Source organism: Leptonychotes weddellii, chromosome 9, assembly GCF_054177405.1.
Source record: "Leptonychotes weddellii isolate Sample4059 chromosome 9, ASM5417740v2, whole genome shotgun sequence".
In the NCBI taxonomy this organism is placed as follows: domain Eukaryota; kingdom Metazoa; phylum Chordata; class Mammalia; order Carnivora; family Phocidae; genus Leptonychotes; species Leptonychotes weddellii.
The window spans coordinates 74,516,632-74,536,594 of record NC_138377.1 but is presented as its reverse complement, the minus strand read 5'-3'; the positions used below and the strand labels follow the sequence as shown (position 1 = coordinate 74,536,594).

The 19,963-nt window shown below is 38.0% G+C and overlaps 1 protein-coding gene across 26 annotated transcripts in view; it reads right to left on the bottom strand.

Moving 5' to 3' along the window:
• The window catches only part of MGA (MAX dimerization protein MGA), a 162,422-nt gene that overhangs the window by 9,824 nt on the left and 132,635 nt on the right, over window positions 1–19,963 (bottom strand). For 9 of the 26 annotated variants that reach the window (XM_031031565.2, XM_031031566.2, XM_081830925.1 and 6 more), the window contains exons 12-19: window positions 19,370–19,442; window positions 17,405–17,919; window positions 14,879–15,176; window positions 12,961–13,587; window positions 9,608–9,898; window positions 7,911–9,424; window positions 4,526–4,656; window positions 980–1,031 (exon numbers count right to left, since the gene is read on the bottom strand). In XM_031031565.2, the coding sequence (XP_030887425.2) occupies window positions 980–1,031; window positions 4,526–4,656; window positions 7,911–9,424; window positions 9,608–9,898; window positions 12,961–13,587; window positions 14,879–15,176; window positions 17,405–17,919; window positions 19,370–19,442 (3,501 nt within the window). Of the gene's footprint in view, window positions 1–979; window positions 1,032–4,525; window positions 4,657–7,910; window positions 9,425–9,607; window positions 9,899–12,960; window positions 13,588–14,878; window positions 15,177–17,404; window positions 17,920–19,369; window positions 19,443–19,963 lie in introns of those variants that run through there. The other 17 variants (XM_081830927.1, XM_031031575.2, XM_031031572.2 and 14 more) reach the window with 17 other exon arrangements.

The window sequence follows — 19,963 nt, the reverse complement described above, 5'->3', positions numbered from 1 at the left end:
GTTTTGTGTTTTTCCCTCTCTAATGTTTCTTTTTTTTTTTTTGACACTGTTGGCCTTTATCAAACCCAGATAGTACCCCAAAACTCTTATATAAAATCACTGTCTTTCTAAAGTCAAACTCATTGTGCATTAATATAGTATGAGAAAATAAAAGATACAAGATAGAAAATTAATACCAAGTTTAATTATAGTAAGACGCTACAAATGATTTGCATGTAATAATTAGGGTACAAAACAGTGGCTTGTGTATATAAGCTATTATGAAAATTCTTACATCTGAAAAATGTTTTAGGATGAATGAAAAAATATAGTGATATATGCAAAATGATTACAATCATGTAAATATGTACCACCCAAAACCAGACCAAACCCAAACTAATCACCCAGTGGTTTTTGAAAAGGCTTGAATACCACTCTCCACCTCAACCCCATCTCCATCACTGTTTTTAAGTGGAAAATGGTTTAAACAACCAAACTCTCTTCCATGCTTAGCCTAAGGATAAGGGGAAAAAAACCCTTGCTTAATTATGGTGCCACGACATCATACATTTAAATACATCAAGAAAATCTAAGAGGGCTCATAATTTAATGGCTTCTTGAATTGCTAGCCATCATTCAGAGAATAATTAATTTTTTAGGTCACTGAAAATCATGAGCCTAGACAAGAAAGAATGCCAGTCTTTTTTCACATCACACAATTAGAATATAGGATTAGTTTTCAAATAAGCACATCTATTTTCATCAACTTCGTACCCATTTTAATTCTTCTAAAGTATTCTAATATTTAGCAGTAGAGAGTTAAGGGGGGGGAAGCATTTTAATAGTATAATTTCATTAAGAAAAAAAGCTAATTATATTAACTCACTGGCAAAAATAGCCTGTATTAGTCAAAACTAATACAACGAATGTTATTTTAAACCCTAATGACAAATGTTATCAATTTAGTTAGAGTAATTGTCATTAAATATATTGTAAATACCTTTCGACTCCTTTCAGCAGCTTTTTCATCTGCAGAGATATGGGTACGGCACCTAGGTAAAGACAATATTTTCCAATGTCTTACTGAAATTCAAAAACCCAAGACCTATTTCACAGCTACACTAAACAAAACCATCCCAAACTGTTTAAAAGTATAACCAGCTTTTTGCCAAGGTCTGATATGGGGCAATATGATTTATTTCAATAGTATGCTTTTTTCACTAAGTATTCAAATAGTCCCTAAAACTGCAAATTACTTTTTCAATCATGAAATATTTCATATATACAAAAGTGTTTAAACAAAATATATAATGAATATCTGGGTGCCTACCACATAGCTCGAGAAATAAAACATCTCAAATATACAAGAAATCTTTTTTTCCATTTCAAATTTTTATTTAAATTCTACTTAGTTAACACACAGTGCAATATTGGTTTCAGGAGTAAATTCAGTGATTCATCACTTACATACAACACCCAGTGCTCATCATATCAAATGCCCTCTTTAATATCCATCACCCATCTAGCCTCCCTCCATCACCCCTCACCTCCCTCCCTCATCACCACCACCACCAACCCCTCCCCCCAACCAGGCTCAGTATGTTCTGTAAGAGTCTCTTATGGTTTCCCTCTCTTTCCTTCCCCCACCCAATATGTTCATCTGTTTTGTTTCTTAAATCCCACACATGAGTGGAATCATATGGTATTTGTCTTTCTCTGACTGACTTATTTCACTTAGCATAATACACTCTAGCTCCATCCATGTGGTTGTAAATGGCAAGATTTCATTCTTTTTGATGGCTGAGGAATATTCCATTGTGTGTGGTATACAATCACACACATCTTCTTTATCCATTTATCAAAAAACACAGGAGATCTATGTGCAGCCCACCCGATCACATTTCCTTCCTCTCTTCCTTCTCATAGGTGAACATTCTCAAAATGAGGGTTTTCTTTTCTTTTTTTAAGATTTATTTATTTTGAGAGAGGGGGGAGAGAGCATGCACAAGCGGAGGGGAGGGGCAGAGGGAGAGAGACAATCTCAAACAGCCTCACTGCTGAGCGCAGAGCCCAATATGGGGCTCGTTTTCACGACCCTGAGATCCTGACCTGAGCCAAAATCAAGAGTTGGAGGCTTAACCAACTGAGCCACCTTGGGTGCCCCCAAAATGAGTTTTTACCATGCATATCTTTGCAGTTTTACTAGGAATGTATGCATCCCTAAACAGAAAATATTCATGTAGCACTTTAAACATTGTATGTGTATGTGTGTGTATATATATATTAAAGATTTTATTTATTTGACAGAGAGACACAGCGAGAGAGGGAATGCAAGCAGGGGGAGTGGGAGAAGGAGAAGCAGGCTTCCCATGGAGCAGGGAGCCCGATGCAGGGCTCAATCCCAGGACCCTGGGATCATGACCCGAGCCAAAGGCAGATGCTTAACAACTGAGCCACCCAGATGCCCCTAAACGTTATTTTTTTTTTTTTAAGTTTTTATTTTATTTATCTGACAGAGAGAGACACAGTGAGAGAGGAAACACAAGCAGGGGAGTGGGAGAAGGAGAAGCAGGCTTCCCGCTGAGCAGGTAGCCTGATGCGGGGCTCAATCCCAGGACCCTGGGATCATGACCTGAGCCAAAGGCAAACAGACGCTTAACAACTGAGCCACCCAGGCGCCCCTACCCCTAAATATTATTATAGTGTATCTTTCTTCATCTGATTTCACTCAACATTATATCTAAGATATTGAAAGACACAGTTCTAGTTCAATCATTTTAACTGCTATATAGTGTTCCGAAGTGTGAAATTTCCAAAATTTATTTTTCAGAATTCTAATAATTGTTTAGGTTGTTTCCAAATTTTCTCAATGGCAAACAATACTGCAATGTATAGTCCCATACATGGCCCCTTGTACATATGTGTGAACTTTTCCAGGATACATATACCTAGGAGTGGAATTTCTGAGTGGAGGAAAGGTATGGAAGTCAACTTCAGTCATATCACACTACTCTCCAAAGTGGTGCTAACAATTTATACCCCCACCTGCGGTATGTTCCCATTGCTCCACAACTAGACACAATAGTCCCATCAGAAATCACAACTTTTTTTAAAAATTAAAAAAAAAAAAAAAGAAATCACAACTTTTGCCAATCTTATGGATGTGAATTAATGAAGTCACTGTGGTTCAATTTGTATATCCCCAAATACTTGTGAGGTTAAACAAATTTGTATGTGTTTACTGGCCATCCAGGTTTCCTCTTCAGTGAACTGCCTGTGATATCCATTACATATTTATCTACTCCATCATCTTTTTCTCACTGACTTAAAGAATTATTTTATTTCCTTGATAATAATCCTTTGTCAAACATGTATGCAAATATTCTCCTTACAGTGTAAGTTTGCCTTTTCAGTTTTCATGGTGTAGTGAGAGAAAATTTTTAAATGTTTAACAATCTGTTCCTTTACAATGTGTGCTCTTTGTGTGTTATTCTTGGCCCTTTATTATTCCAGCCCATTAAGATGGTATCTTTCCATTTATTGAACTGATCTTCAATGTCACACGGTAACATTTTATAAAAGTTTTACACAGCTTTTGTTAATAATCCCAAACACGTTCTTTTTTGTTACTATTCTGTTACTATTATAAATGGTATTTTTTGTTTGTTGCTGTTTAGAAAAATCAACTTTAGTATAATCAGCATATCCAGCGATACTGCTAACCTTGTCTAATTAATTACATTGTTACAAGATTTAAACTCTTTCAACCTTAACCAATAGGCAGCTGAAGTAGCCTCCAAATAGCTCTGGAATGAAGAAAATTATTAGACCTATGTCCCCATCCTGAGACTTTCTCAGCATCATCAGGGATGAAGAATTACTCTTTCTCAACTCACTGCTGTTTTACATGGTGATTAATGAGGTAACAGGAAAAGCACAAAGTCTGGCACAAAATAAGGACTCCTATCTTACTTCCATCAACCTCTCACACCCCAATCCCTAATCAATACAAGGCTTACTAACACAAAAAATGGAATAAATTTTCCTGACCAAGTCATCATACTCTATTTTCATCTCACCATCTGTGAACACATAAAAATTTCCCAACTGTATCTCAACTGTTTAACCAGTAAAGTAACCAAATTTAGAATTTAATGTCTATTCTTAAAAGATAAAGGAACTAACTTCTGTTGAGTAGTCCACTTGTGTCAGTTACCCTAGTCGCAAATTAGGGGCATTTTCCTCATTTCACAGGTAAAGAATCTAAGACTCAAAGACTTGCCCCGAGGTTAAACAGCTACAAACAAAACTAGTATTTTAATACCCATGTGTCAGGCTCCAAAAGCATAGGTTATTCACATTCACACGTGGTCCTCTAGCAATAACCAAGGCAAGTTAATTACCTCTGAATTTCAGCTCCCTCTTCCTCTACTAATCAGAAAAAAGCTAGAGGAATAAAGAAACCAGGTCAGTTATCCAGAGCTCCTAAACAGAACATTTAATTTTGTATATGGTCACAAAACTCCAAAGACAAAGTAAGACTTACGGCTGTTTGAAAGTCTGTGTTTGGGCAGCTGTGGTCTTCATGTGGGCAACATTAATTTCCTCAGAGAGCTCTTCCACAGTCTCAATGTCCACCTGTTCCTCATCATCCTCAATGTATTCTACACAGTTATTCTGAAATAAAGCATTCCAACAGTAAATAAAGTATTGGGAAGCAAACACACCTAAACTTTTCAACCAAATGTTCCCTTTATAAAACCAACCAGGGCCAAACATTGATTTTACACCATAAATACTGATGATCCTAAACTTCTTCATCATAAGAAGGAATTAGTTATGAAGACAACATATGGTTAGAGCTAACAACCAAACACTACATTAAAAATCATAGATACATACAGAACAGACATCACTAGACTGAACAGAGTCCCCAGAGGGCTGTATATGCTTCAGGTGTTACTTCTAGTGGACAAAACTCAGGTACAAATATATTAAAGCTTCATAAATCTTAAGATTAAATAGCAGTAAAGTAAAATTTGGTGAATGGGTAGGGGGAAAGGAAAAAAATTCAGGTTCTATTTTAAGAGTGCTTCATGGCTAACCCCTTATTGCACACCCACAAAAACAAACTCAAGGCAGATATGAAAACAGAATACAGCCCAGAGTCAGTCCTCTAAGCCTCTTAATCCCACACAAGGAAAGCTTCTAAAGAATTTCAGGTATCAAAAAAAGCCCAAGCTTACTGTACTTGCTTTACTGTACATTAAAAAAAATAGTAATAAAGTTGGGCCGCCTGGGTGGCTCAGTCAGTTGAGTGACCAACTCTTGATTTCAGCTCAGGTCATGATTTTAGAGTTGTGAGATCAGGCCCCACACTGGGCTTCATGCTCAGCGCAGAGTCTGCTTGTCCCTCTCCCTCTGTTCCTCCTCCACTCATGCGCACGCTCTCTAAAATATACAATCTTTAAAAAAGTCAATCAGTGAGCATTTATTGAGCACCTATTATGGAAACTCACTGTATTATTTTATGTAAACAGTAGAATATACAAATTATGGAGTATGTAGATATATTTAAGTCCACCTTTAAAAGTAGTGTTTACTATGCCAGAAACTAAACTGGGAATATGTTATCTGTTTATAATAGTACTATACCTGAGAGGCACAACTTAAAATGAAGCATCCCAATCACCTTACTAATTCTGTTTAAACGTGATGGAAAAATTACTTACCCCCATGACTTATAGGTTCCATAAGGCTGATAGACACTAAATGCAAGCCATCAATTATGGTCCCCAATTTATTTTTTTTTCCCCTTGGTCCCCAATTTAAACAATGTCTATTTAATTTAAACAATGTGAACAATATATATTAACTCTAGGAAGCTAAATCAACAGAGTCCTGACAGAATCTAAAGAGTCTAAATTATAATGTAGGTAGATTCTTTATGGTATTTAAACCGAAGAATGTCTGCCTACAGCATGGCTTTAACTGCAGGCTTTATAAATAATATCCAATAAACTTCACAATAGAAGATTTAAATTAAAGAGGCTACTCACTACTTTCCTTACACTATTCCAGTATAATGCTTATCACATGCACAAAAATACCACACATGTCGGACAGGTACAGAAATACAATGTAGAATTTAGTTTTTAGAGTTCATTCAATATAATGCCCGTACTTTTAAAAAGGTCACTGTACCTTGTATGTCAGATTCCCTATTAGGAAATCCAAGCAATGTCACCCTTGATTAAGACACTTCAAAGCTTCTGTTAAGTCAGTTCTACTGACAGCAACAGTTTTCACTGGTTTTAAAGTTGGACTGTCTTTGGTCTGATGCTTACCCAAGCTGACTTACAATGGGAGATTCTGCAAAAAGCAGAAGATCTGCAATCTAACTCTTAAACTCAATGAATTCAGATTCTTCAGCTACCCACAGGTATCTGTCCTCAAAAAGGATGAGGCTACAGACAAAATATAAGGCAAATGTATATAAAATCATCTAACAGTAGAGCTAGATCCTCATTTTACAAATGAGACAATGAGGTACAGAAATAACCAACACAGGAACATTGGAATATTTAAACATTTTAGAGTTTTAAAATACTAATCTTTCTGTTATATTTTATCTGCGTAAGGCAGTTAGGCATTAACAGAGAAGGACCAGGGGCGCCTGGGTGGCTCAGTCGTTAAGCATCTGCCTTCTGCTCAGGTCATGATCCCAGGGTCCTGGGATCGAGCCCTGCATCAGGCTCCCTGCTCTGCGGGAAGCCTGCTTCTCCCTCTCCCGCTCCCCCTGCTTGTGTTTCCTCTCTCGCTGTGTCTCTGTCAAATAAATAAAATCTTAAAAAAACAAAACAAAACAGAGAAGGACCAGATAACACAGAGACTGAATCTCATGGAAGTGAGAACTGCATGACAATCACCAGAGGGCCACATTATCTGCTCCTAGTGAGAGGGACACGGTTTAGATTTGAGGGCACCCTACAGGCAGCTGGCTACAATCTCCTTATGTTTTACATCAAACCCCATTGTCAGGTGTCAGCAAACCACAGCCTGCAACCTGTTTTCATAAATAAAAGTTTTACTGGAACACAGCCACACTCTTTCACTTACTATTGTTTATGGCTGCTCTCACGCTATAACGGCAACTGAGCAGTTGCAACAGCAAGCCATCCAGCCTGCAAAGTCTAAAATGTTAACAATCCAGCCCTTTACAAAAAAAGTTTGTCCACTCCTGCCCTATATCTGTTTCTCACTTAGATAGGGTTACAACCTTAAATAGGAAGTCTACAAAAAACGGCTTCAGAAAAAATTTTTGTAAAAATTATAAAGGTCACATTACAAAGGAAGATAACCAAAGTTTAAAACATAAACTCTAGAAACTAATTTTAGGAAATAATTTAAAAGCAACTTAGGGCAGGGTGATAATAAAATATTAAATGGTATTTTCCATTTTTCTCCAAAAAGAGAAACATCTCTCTAAATGTAAGCAGTAAGTTCTCCTCTAGTTCTAAGGTCACCCATTCCCTGTTTTTTATATATCTACCAGATAGGCTGTAACCACTTCACAGAGAAAATGTCCAAAAAAACAAACAAACAAAAAAAAAAAATGAGAACAAATAGGAGTAGGAGTTTCAGGATTTCTTTTTTAAAACCTAACTTGAAAGGAACTCTCAAGCATCTATCCCCCAAAGGCATGAGCCAGCCTTTCAGTAAGAGCAGGCAAGTCTCAAAGAATATAAGCTCAATAAATGTTACCTGACTGACATAGCCTAAAAACTACAAAGTCATTTAATCATGATCTAAACCTAGGCATCCAAATCAATGCATCAGGTCTTAGTGATCTTCTGGAAGATCAGTAGCTACTGTCTCTAATAAATCATTTTAAATTCTTGAGGTTTCAGTCACAACAAAAATGGGCTCACCACCTTTTCTACATCATCAACCTCCTCACTCTGGTAGTCAGAAACAACATCCACAATCTCATCAATAGAATCATCGGTTTTCTCATTCTCATCTTCCTCATCCTCCTCTTCCAAATCCAAAACAGTCAAGTCAGCACTGCTTCGCCCACCCTTCTTCTCTTGCTTTGGTTGTATCTGTTCTCCTGACAGCAGTAAGTGACCTTGAAAATGTCCTTCCCCTCTGCTCCCTTTTGTAGCTCTCCTCGGAACAATGGAGAAGGCTGTAGGACTAGAAATCTTACTCCAAGAATCACATTCAGTTTTTAAAACTCTGACATTTTCAGTAGCTCCACTTTTTCCAAGTAGATCAGAGATGCCTTGTTCTTGTTGAAACACATCAGAATTTTCCTGACAGGTCTTTATTTCTTTAATTAACTGCTCATCTGCCTCTTTCTTGCATTCTTGTGAAGTTCCAACACATTTCTGGGTCAGAGGGCCCTTCAGGTGTTTTCTCCATCTCTCCCTAATACTGTCTTTCTCCAGAGAGTCTCCACATCCCTTTTCCTTGGCCTCTGGCTGTGGAAGAGATTGCTGCTCCACAACTTTGCTCCCTGATAATTCGAGTTTGCCTTCCTTAGAGATGATTGGAAATTCACTTGATTTTTCCTCTGGATTTTCCAATCCTTTCTGCTGTTCCACTTTCACATCACCAAGCTTTTTAAGCTGTATATTACTTATACTTTGGACTGTCACATTGCTGGCTTTTTTGGAAATGGTCTTAACTTCTAGAACAGTCACTTTTTCTTTGGAACTATTATGATTTCTAATCCCATACTCTTCATCAACATCTTTATAGTCTTCATCTATGCGTGACCCAGTGATATAGGAGTGCTGAGAAGGTTTAACAGTTATAGGACCCTCTTCTGTAAGAGATTCTTCATCTAAATGATCACCCCCATCTCCCACAGAATCATGCAGGATTTCTTCTGAGGCAGTAGCCCCTGAGTTTTGCTTTATTACATTAGCTTCAGAATCTATAGTTTCTCCTTCTGACTGTAGGGCCTTCTTAGTATCCTGCTCTCTTTTTAAAAAGCTTGTTTCATCTTTCTGGTCTGCACTCTGAGACTCTCTCTTCATCTGAAGAGAAGCAACATGTTGAAGAATGGAACTGGGAACAGGCTTTTGTCCAGGGAGCTGCAACAAAGCAAAACTACCAGACTGGAGAGGAATAAGACTGGCTGTACCAACAGGCTGCCCTCCTGAACTATAAGTTATTTTGGTTTCGGAGCCTGTTTTACTTGCAAAGCTTTGTGGTTCAGGAGGGGAAATCCTCAGGGTCAATGTACCAGACTGAGACACAAAACTAGGTCCAGAAGAAAGCAATGATGGTGCCTGAGTGATAACATTCACTGGTGGAGACGACCCAACAGCCTGAATTACAGGGTTCATAACAGAGAAAGCAGAGGATGAAGCAGAAGATGGTGGAGTCTCTGAAGGTTTGGAAGGAGTGGGTAACCGAATTCCCATCACAGAGCCTGGTAAGAAAAAAAAAAATTTCCTTTTTAATTATCACTGCCTGTATCAAGACTCCCAAGGTATGCTTTTCTTTTTGGACAGGTTAACTCTAAGAGACTAAGAAATCCTACTGTATTAACATGCCATATGGCCAAATGATTCCACAAAAGAAAAACGCATCAGAAAAATCTCCAATTTTATACCTGGGTTCCGAAACATAACAGGCTGTAAGCTGGGCTGGGTATTAGAGCCTCGAAGCTGGTGCAAAGGGAGGAGCTGAACAATCTGCCCGTTAGGATGCCTGAATAGATTCATTCCACTTGGGCTCCTAACAGGCTGCAAAACCATCCGATGCCCCTGAAGTTGTGTGTTTGGGACAGGTCTAAGAGTAGGAGAACCTTGCTGCACTGGAATCAGCAACAATCGAGGTCCCGTACGTTTCACTGTGTTAGGAGAGACCTGGGGAGTAGCCACTGGGATCTGAGGGGCATTTTCTGAAAAACAGGAAATGGAAACACAGTTATCAGAATTTCCCTTTAATACATGTTAGGAAAAAATTATTATGATATAGGATCTGACCACACTACAAATAATTTCTAATTTGAATTATACAGTTGGTGAAATCCTGTACCTCTAGCATATATTACTTAATAGTCCAATGGCTGAGAACAATTTATCTTAAAACCTAATTATCAAGACATTGTAGGACTTTACATTTAGAATGGTAAAAAAAGAAAGGAAGGAAAGAAAGAAAGGAAAAAAAGAAAGCATCAATTGTCAACAGGTGCATTTAAAAATAGAGATAATGCCTCTGCCTAATGAAAAATATGGCAGGCCTCTAAATCTGGATTCTCATTAAAGTTAAACATCATTCATGATAAAATTCTCTTCTTCAACCTTATAATTCAGGTTGTTAACGTTTACTAAAATTATGACTTCATTTCACAGGTCATACTCAAGTAAGATAAAGTCCAGGACTAAAAATCATGAGGCATAAAAAACTCCTTGGCTTTTAAAATTCACTGACAAATAACCAAAGCATAAAGATCTGTGGAAATTATTTTTCAGAAGGAAAAAAAAATACATACCCCCAAAAAATGGAATGAAATTAAGAGACATCAAAGAAGCAGGGAAATAAAGCCTGGTTAGGAAGAGGCAAAAGACAGTTTTAAAACAAACAGAAAAAGCAAAAATTTAATGCAGAAGATGTGAATTTAAAAAAATTTCAAACCATTAATAGTACCTAAAGACCCATTTTAATGTTTGGAAGAGATATTTAGAAATACTGAAGACATAGAAAAAAACAGTGTGAATAATCTACAGATAGATTTTTGGTCATGGGGATAAAAAGGTAGGAATAACGATAACAGTATGCAGAAATGAAACAAATCTAACATTACCATTCAAATTAGTGAACTTACTTAACATTATTAATAAAAATTTTTGTTAGTTTGTCGCTAAAGAGAAAAATCAACAAACCAAACAAATCAGTTTAACATGGAGACTATTAATCACTCTACCCACAAAACATACCAAACTTCTAAAAGGAAATTATGCTCCTAACATTTACATGACAAATTATATATAAGATCCAGAACTACTCTTGGAAATGAAATAAAATGCAAAAACCAAACTGTTCCAGGGGGGTAAAAATGTGCAATTTAAATAAAAAACATCTTACGTAATTTAAGAAACACATTAAAGCATTCTTAATTTCCTGAACGTTTCTATTCAAAGAACATTTTAGGGAGTGATTCAAACCCAAAGCACTCTAATCCAGAGAATGAAAGCAGCTTTTAATACACACACTAAATATGTGATTATTTATTCACATACAGGTGAGGGCAAGAAGGGAAAAGAAAAAGAAGGGAAGTTAAACGAGAAAGTCACAGATGTCTAAGTGCCCGAGCTGGGATCCTCTTTATGAACCTAGAACAAAATTACACACACTTAGAAGTTATCAGAGTTAGCTCCATTTAAAATAGAGCAGTTAAGGGGTGCCTGGGTGGCTCAGTTGTTTAGCATCTGCCATCTCCTCAGGTCATGATCCCGGGGTCCTGGGATCGAGCCCCGCGTCAGGCTCCCTGCTCGGTGGGAAGCCTGCTTCTCCCTCTCCCCCTGCTTGTGTTCCCTCTCTAACTGTGTCTCTCTCTGTCAGATAAATGAATAAAATCTTTAAAAAAAATAAAATAAAATAGAGCAGTTAAGAAAATCTGTTAACATTATTTCCTCAAGTAGTATTACAGAAGATATTTTTAGATGGTATATGGATATAGAGAATCACCATATCACATTGTCAGAAAGTAATTTCTTTTTCAATCTTCTGATTATATACAAAAGAAAATACCAGTCTTTGATATTACATCAGCATTTTCTTGGTTTCTTCATTAAGAGAGTGCAAGCCACATGTTAACATATGGTAGCTAGCTAGAATATATTTCTTGTTATTATTCTTTCCAGTGTACGAATCTCTGTTATGGCAAGTAATGTTGGTTTTTGCTTTTAAAAATACATTTAAGCAAACAAAGGAGCTGATTTAAATAAAAATATTAAGTCAATAATAGTACAAATGAGAATCAGAGCAAATACCTCAATGTATATTCCAAGTGACTGGAATCTGAGAAACCACGAACTACAAAAAGCTAAACTACTTCATAGTTTCACGACAGAATTAAAAAAGGCTGGAATCCATATCGTTTAGAAAATCTCAGTTAAAATATAACAGGATATAAAAGCCCTTAGCCTGGCTGTAGCATGGCAGAAGCCCTCTGCTCTCTCTTTTTTAATTAAAAAGAAGCACACACAGGGATGCCTGGGTGGCTCAGTCAGTTAAGTGTCTGCCTTCGGCTCAGGTCATAATCCCATATTCTTAGGTCCTGGGATGGAGCCCCACATCAGGCTTCCTGCTCAGTGGGGAGCCTGCTTCTCCCTCTGCCTGCCGCTCCCCCCATATGTGTGCACGCACACGTGCGCATGGGCTCTCTCTCTGGCAGATGAATAAATGAAATCTTAAAAAAAAAAAAAAGAAGCACACACAGCCCCCACCCCACCACCCCACCCCCGCCAAAAGGGAACACCTACATTTGGGTTATCTCCTCAGAGATATGCAACCCTAGATCTCAGCACACAGTAGTGCACTTTGTCCTGTGCCCATCCTGATGGCCACTCTACTGGCTCAGAACTCCACTCCCACATGCATTATTTCAGATTCAATATTTCCATTATAATGTTTCTGAGTATTTTTAATCTCCTCAGAAAATCTCCAGCCCCACACTAAACCATCTGTCAAGGCTGTTCAATTTATTTCCAAAGTACCAATTATGGTTTTTATCAGTGCTCTGGTTACAAAGTTGCAGAGATTTTCAGTGATTTATCCTAACCGATATTAGCCATGAGGTCTATTATTTTTAGTGTTCAGTTTTGCAGATCCATGTATCATGTTACAGCAGAAACACCTACACTGTTACCCTGATATATCTGTAATCCTATCAAAACCGTAAGTTTTATAAAAACAGCTGTACAGTAGGTAAACCAGCTAGTAACATCTAAGCCTTACCTGGTCTCTGGCTCACTGGTGGACTCCCATCAATTCCCGAGAGTATAATGGGAACAGAGCCCAGAGATGAAGTTGGTGTGGTCACCATGGAGGAAGATGCAGCTGTGGTCACCACGACTATGGAGGTGGAGGCAGTGGAAGCAACAGGAAGAGTTATAGTTGGAGGAGATGCTACCAAAGACTTAGGAAAAGCAACTGAAGCCACAGGGGTAGTTATCCCAGTCGTTTTGATAAGGTTCACAGTGGCTGTAGACTGGGAAGGTGTTACAGGGGTGCTGGTATTAGTTTCAGAAACCTCAACAACCCCTGCAGTGGTGGCACCAGAAGAGTAAGTAGTTTCTTTAGTTCCCACGTCAGAAATAGCAGTCATAGGTGTCACAGCAGTAACATTCTCTAAAAACACTTGAGGGGTGGTAGTAGTGACAGCAGCAGTCACAGGGCTGCACACCTGAACTGGCTCAGAAGAAACCACAGGTGTGACGACCATTACTGGAGAAGGTCTGATACTGAACTTCTGTGGCCCTGTTAGGGGTTGGGGTGTGCTAACTCCAGGTATCTTCTGCTGCAGGGCTCCAACTTTACTCATCACAAACTGTGTGAACACACCACCAGGAGAGGGTCGAGCCGCTGCAAATAAAAATTTGCAGGTCAAAAATCTTCAGTTCTCATATTTTATCCTCTTAGTGATTGTGTTTATCAACATTTATTGCGCACCACTGGGTCAATTTCTTACAGGTACCACCTACCTGCATGGTATGTGCCAATTTCCACCCATAGAAATCAAACACTTCTCTCAAACCAAACCAAACCTTTATAATACTATGAAAGGGATTAAAATTGGGTGTTCCTACCAAGATTCTTTTGACTGTGCAATATAGCCAAATTGCCAGGACACTAAAAAGACAATATAGCAGCACACAACTTCATCATCTAAAACAGTGAAGAGAAAGTAAGGAGCATTTTTTCTCCCCTTACTCTAATTTTAAAACTTGTTTCACCACTTCCTCCTGTCCCAGCACCTCCACCTCTTTATTACTGCTATCCTGTTATGAGACAGTGAAGTTTTACATATTTCTAAAATGTATAAAGACACTTTTCAAAAGAGGGCAGGATAGGACTTAAAAATCACCAGTTAAAGCTGCTTTGTTTAAAAAGGTAAAATGGGGTCTTTTTAAGGCATACAATGCTTGTCCTCCATCTTCATATAACTCCAGCTTTCAGCCAGATATTTCAATTTCCCATCAGAGGAATAAGAATACAGCAATGGACACTTACACTTAATATTCCTAAACAGATTTGAACAAAAAGAAGAATTCAATAAACTGACTATATACACTCTAAATACTAAAACACAAATGCTTTCAAGAAGGTAATTTATTAGACTCTAGCACCGAAATGTTAAACAAATGAGGTTTTCATTCACAGAACAGGATGAATAGAATAAATCAACACTTCCAAACTTATGTTTTACAAGAGCCTTTTATTCTAAGCCTATACTACAAACTCAACTCCCTTGGGTATGCTAGCTCCTTGGGTTTCCTAAGTTCAAGGAACATACATTTGATGGGTTACAAAAATACCAGTGCCCATAAAAGAAATATTAAATTATGTAAAATATTTAAGAATAAGTCTTCCCTTTTTAAAAACAAAATTAAAAACCTAAGTCTTCTCTATATTAATAAAACCCATCTAAAAGTCTGGAAATAACTATTAACTAGAGTTCAATTCGTCTACTATCATAGGTGATCAGGAAGAGTTACCAAAAACAGACAAAAGTTAGGCAAGACAGACATCAAGAGTATGAATAATGCCAAATTCTACATTTCTCTAATTTTCACAATCTCCATACCGGGCCAGTATCCCCTGGACAAGGACCAAGGCACAGGCCTTTCTAATACATATATACAGTCCAACTTACCAATTGGTCTTTTTGCCGGGACAAATGCCTTCAGATTCTTCCCAGGGCGATTTGTTGTAGCGCCAGAGGAGGATGCCGTTTTGCAATTGGATGTTGAAGGCAACAGGGTACGTGGTTTCCTGGATGCAGCCACCTTGGCATTGGATGCTACCTTGGAGATGACAGTACTGAGGGTTGAGAGGTCCAGGACTGAGGGTCGCAACCTGCCTGTGATATAAGCAGCTAGCCTATTGGCTGGATGCAATGCCCCCATCTGTCCCAATAGCAACTTAGCCTGCGGGTAACTCTTACCATTAACCTGAAACAAGTGGCAAAGAGAAATTCTGTAAAGATAAAATTCTCTTGCTAACTTATCTCCCTTGACAGGGGTTTCATTTTTACAAGGTTTTAAAAGTCTATCTTTCAGATTTAAAGGGAAAAAGAAACGGACTTTTTCCATTAGATATAAAGTCTGAGTATTAGAAGGTGGGAAAAAAAAAAAGCTGCCATCTGATATTCTGAACTAATCTCATCTTCATTTTGGTAGTTTGGAAACAGAGTATCTTAGAAACCCATCATATCTGCTCCTAGATTTGTGAGAGATACAGTCAAATCTAAGGAATCATCCAACAGTTTTACTTAATAAGCAATTCTGGTTAAACTATTAACAATCACCAGCAAAAAATGAGTAACTATGTTCCACAGAATCTCTCTGACAAGACCAAGGAGGCATAATGAAGCCCTCTCAAGGTTCCTTTCAAGCATCCCTCATATTTGAAAAATATATGGTGAGTCTACTTTTAAGTTATAAAAGGCCATTGTTTTAATATCCTAAGCCAAAAGGTCCCCTCAGTTTTTAGTTTTCAAAAACTCAACTCTGAAGATCCTATCATCTCTTGGACAAAACTTGAGCTCAAGATAAATGCTAGGAGAAACTCAATTATAACTTTAGAAACAATCACTGAACCATCAGAAGAAAGTAATCAATAAATGAGGTAAAGATTTTTCTCTACTGCCTGAGTTGACATATTACCCATCTGGGGCAGCACAATTGCTTTTTTAAAAAAGAAAGAAAAACAAAACCTTCCCTAATTTTCTTACCCATGTTCTCAAAGTCCTATTCCTAGGTGACTAGAGAAGACATTCTTTTCTGTTCCTCCTTTCCATCACTGAAAAGGGGGAGAGGGTGAAGTGGTGGAGAAACTCCTACTCTCTAAATTGGTAAAGAGAATAGCTACAGAAAGCCACCCTCTCCTCAAAGACACAAAATTACACTTTACTACTTAAGTGAAACCATGATTATTCCCAGATAGATCAGGAATACCTCTGCCTTGAGTTTGATATATAGAATGTGATCTTTCCATCCTAAAGGAAACTTTACTATAGTTTTCAGGGTCTCTGGAGGTCTAGGTCAGATACCCTTATCTTCTCCTTGGGGACCTGCTCTGAAGACTATTCAACAGCTTCCCTAAAGCCTACATTACAGTGGCCTGACTGCTTATGCAAATTCATATTTTATGGCGGCTTTCTGAGTCCTAGACAGGAGAGGAGAACACAAATTTCTATACCTGTATTTCAGGGGGGGGTCAAGTCTCACTAGAAATAAGCTCAGTTAAGTCTCTGTTCTCAAAGTATCAATCAATAAATGAAATATGAAGAAAACACTATTCTCCTCATTATTAAGAGTTTAAGAAATACGAACAGAAGCAGTTACATAGCACCATCAAGAGTAAACTGCAATAAAAAAGTTTTTAATTAAATAGATCAGTCATATTATTAATGGGACAGTCCACAGCCCAGAGAAGTAGTCAAACTAGTAAAGTGAAGTAACCTTATTAGCAAGAATGTCAGACATTTCCACCCATTTGCTACTCTGACATAAAAGTGCATTTAATATCACTGAGCAAGAGGAGAAAACCTTTTTAATCACATTTTAATTTAAAACTTCTCCTTCCAAGGATTTTCTAGATGCCAGTGTAATTTTACTAATATAACCTGCTTGAATTACTAAACAGAAAGGATTTATTTGTACTATGACAATGATTATATTAGCAAAAACCCTACTATGGACCAAATAAAGAAAAAAAAAATGAACTGTGGCTCCATTTTTTAAAGTTTTATACATCTGAGTAACACCTTACAAAATTAAAATTTTCTCCAAGTTTCCAAATATATACTGCTCTCTTACAATCAATTTCCCCTTGTTTTGTTTTGAAAGCTATTTGTTAATAATAATCCCAAGAACTAGACGGAACTCCTTAGTATCCTGTTTAGTTGTCAAAGTATCACTAGAGCCCAAGCAATAAAATTGAAGACTGGAAATAAAATCACAAACTAATATAGGGCTCTACAGTTGTTTGTAAATTTGTCAAAAATTCACTCTAGGTAAGCATCTAAACTAGGCCTATTACAAAAAGAGATGATTTTGTCACCCAGTTCCCAGGAAATATGAAGATATATGATATAACGCCCACAAAGGGCTCTGAAAAATCAAGATGTTACCTAAGTAGAAAAAGGTGCTACATCCAGATTAAAGGTAATTCTCACCTGGATAAGCCCAGATGTGCTTGAACTGGGTTTACGTTTATAGGCCACAAGCTTCCCTGCAGGAGAAAGCCCTGCATAAAAAGGCAGACCTTTGCCTCCATGTAATCTCTCCCTCACTGAATCCAGGGCATCTGTCTGCACAGGAGAGATATCATCCATTTTCCCAGGGGATAATGGACCATCAGGAGTCTCTGATCCAGATTTCTCAGCCATATCATCTTGGTCTTGGCATGATGGCATAGAGATTTTCACACGAGAAGAATAAACAGGAGGGTTCTTCTCACCCCGGCTCTTTCGCTGAGAAGCCAACTCAATGATGAAGCTGCCCACCTTAAGTGACTGTGGCATGTTGCTATTGATGTGCTGGGATAAGATGCTCAAAATCTTGTTCCGATCCTCCTCCCAGTTGCAGTCTGAGATGATTTCTATCAGTTTGGTGGGACCACCTGGTGACCTCTGATGCACATAGGAGGTAGAGGATTCCCCTTCATTGCAGGAAGATTTCCAGCTTTTTTCTGATAAGGAATTGAAAGATATTTCTGCATCACAGCATTTTGTACTGAACTTTAAAAGATTTTTAGGGACACCTAGGTGGCTCAGTCAGTTAAGCATCTGCCTTCGGCTCAGGTCATGATCCCAGGGTCCTGGGACTGAGTCCCACATTGGGCTCCCTGCTCAGCGGGGAGTCTGCTTCTCCCTCTGCCTACCACTCCCTCTGCTTGTGCTCTCTCTCCAACAAATAAATAAATTTAAAAAAATAATAAAATAAAAGATTTTTATTTTCCCTGGGTTCTCAGAAAAGTGCCAATGGCTCAGAAATTGAGCACCTGCCCAGTGTCTGAATCCCATGTACTTTCAGTGGTAATTTAACAACTCACAATTTGGGACTTTTCCATGAAAAAGAAACAGTCCAGAGAATCAGACTATAATAGGATATCCTGCTGCCAGGGGTCACTAATAAAAAGAGAGTCCCACCTTAAGACTGCTCTAAAAAGCCATGACTATTATGTAAGTGTTACCTTGCAAACAAAGCATGACCTACAACCAAGGTTAAGATTTGATATAGTTTAGTGTTCTGCTATCCATACAGGAAAAGCAAAGACACTTGCAAGATGCTTTGTAACATATGATGGGTCTACCCATCAATCCTAAAGAACAAGAGAGAGAATATTGTGGTTGAAAAGTGTTTTCTACTTCTAATTTCTACTGCAAATACTTCTGAATTACTTCTGTGACTCTAGATATGACTGCTCCATTTCTACATTATGTGAAGATTATTTAGCTCACCAGGTATTTACATTCATGACAACATGTTAACTGGCTGTCTATTTCACTGGACACCTAGATTTCTACATCATAGTCTCCCAACCAATGTTCTAATGACAAGTATGTCAGGATATAGATGCCCTCAGCCTTGAAGGTGGTTGTGTTCTCAGACAGGTTCTCTCCACCCCAGCAGCCTCCCCCACATAACCTCAATATGCTATAAAAATAGTATCACTTTTCATGTGTATTAAGCCATAAAGGGGAGGGGGGCGCACACCTGGGTGGCTCAGTCAGTTAAACGTTCAACTCTGATTTCGGCTCAGGTCATGATCTAGGGCTCCTGGGATCAAGCCCCACATTGGGCCCCATGCTCAGCTGGGAGTCTGCCTGAGGACTCTCTCTCCCTTTCCCTCCGCCCCTACCCCAACTTGTGCTGTTTTTAAAAAATAAATAAATAAATCTTAAAAAAGAGAGAGAAGCTCTAACCGTATCCTAAGTGTCTCTTGCAATAACATGCCATATCAACAGGAATGAATTTTATTTCTAAGGAGTGATAAACAGACCGAATAATAGGAAAAGACCTCTATCGTCTCTATTTTTAGCAGAATCTAGAAAAGGGGTAGGTAAAAATGTTTTGGTGTATGCGTGTGCCCTCCTTAATTACTATAAAATGATTTGAGACTTAATTTTCAAACAGACCTTGCGATTTATCAGAATCATCCTCTAGGTCACAGGTGATTGGTTTCAAGGGCTGCTGTTCAGAATCAGGCTCCTAAAGAAGGAAATAACACAAATACTTCAACACATAATTATTACCAATAGAGACTAGGACATAAACATTGAATCTCTCAAAGAAGGCTGAAATAGCAGAAAGACTCAAGTGTCAACAGCTTCACATCTACATGCACAGCTGCACTACTATCATATAAGCCTTGGCAAAAACAAGTAGCCTTGCTCTCTAATGTCCTTGACAGTAACTGAGTCACCAAGAAAAAAATTTACACCACACTTTATAGTGTATTCTAGTAAAGAAGGAAAAATATTTGATGTTTAACAGAACAAGCTTCAGTTAATCTAAAAATTCACCAATGCAGACATAAATCCTAATAATTACAGATAAAGGATTTAATAAAAACCAGAAATGTTTAAACTTTTAAAAATTACTTCAGCTTCAGAAAGAATAGTACTTTAAATAACCTTAAGGGACTGTTCTCTAGAACAGGTATGCAGAGAAACAAATTGATATGCACATCATGTAAGATTTCTCTGCCCCACAAGAATTACTCTAAATTA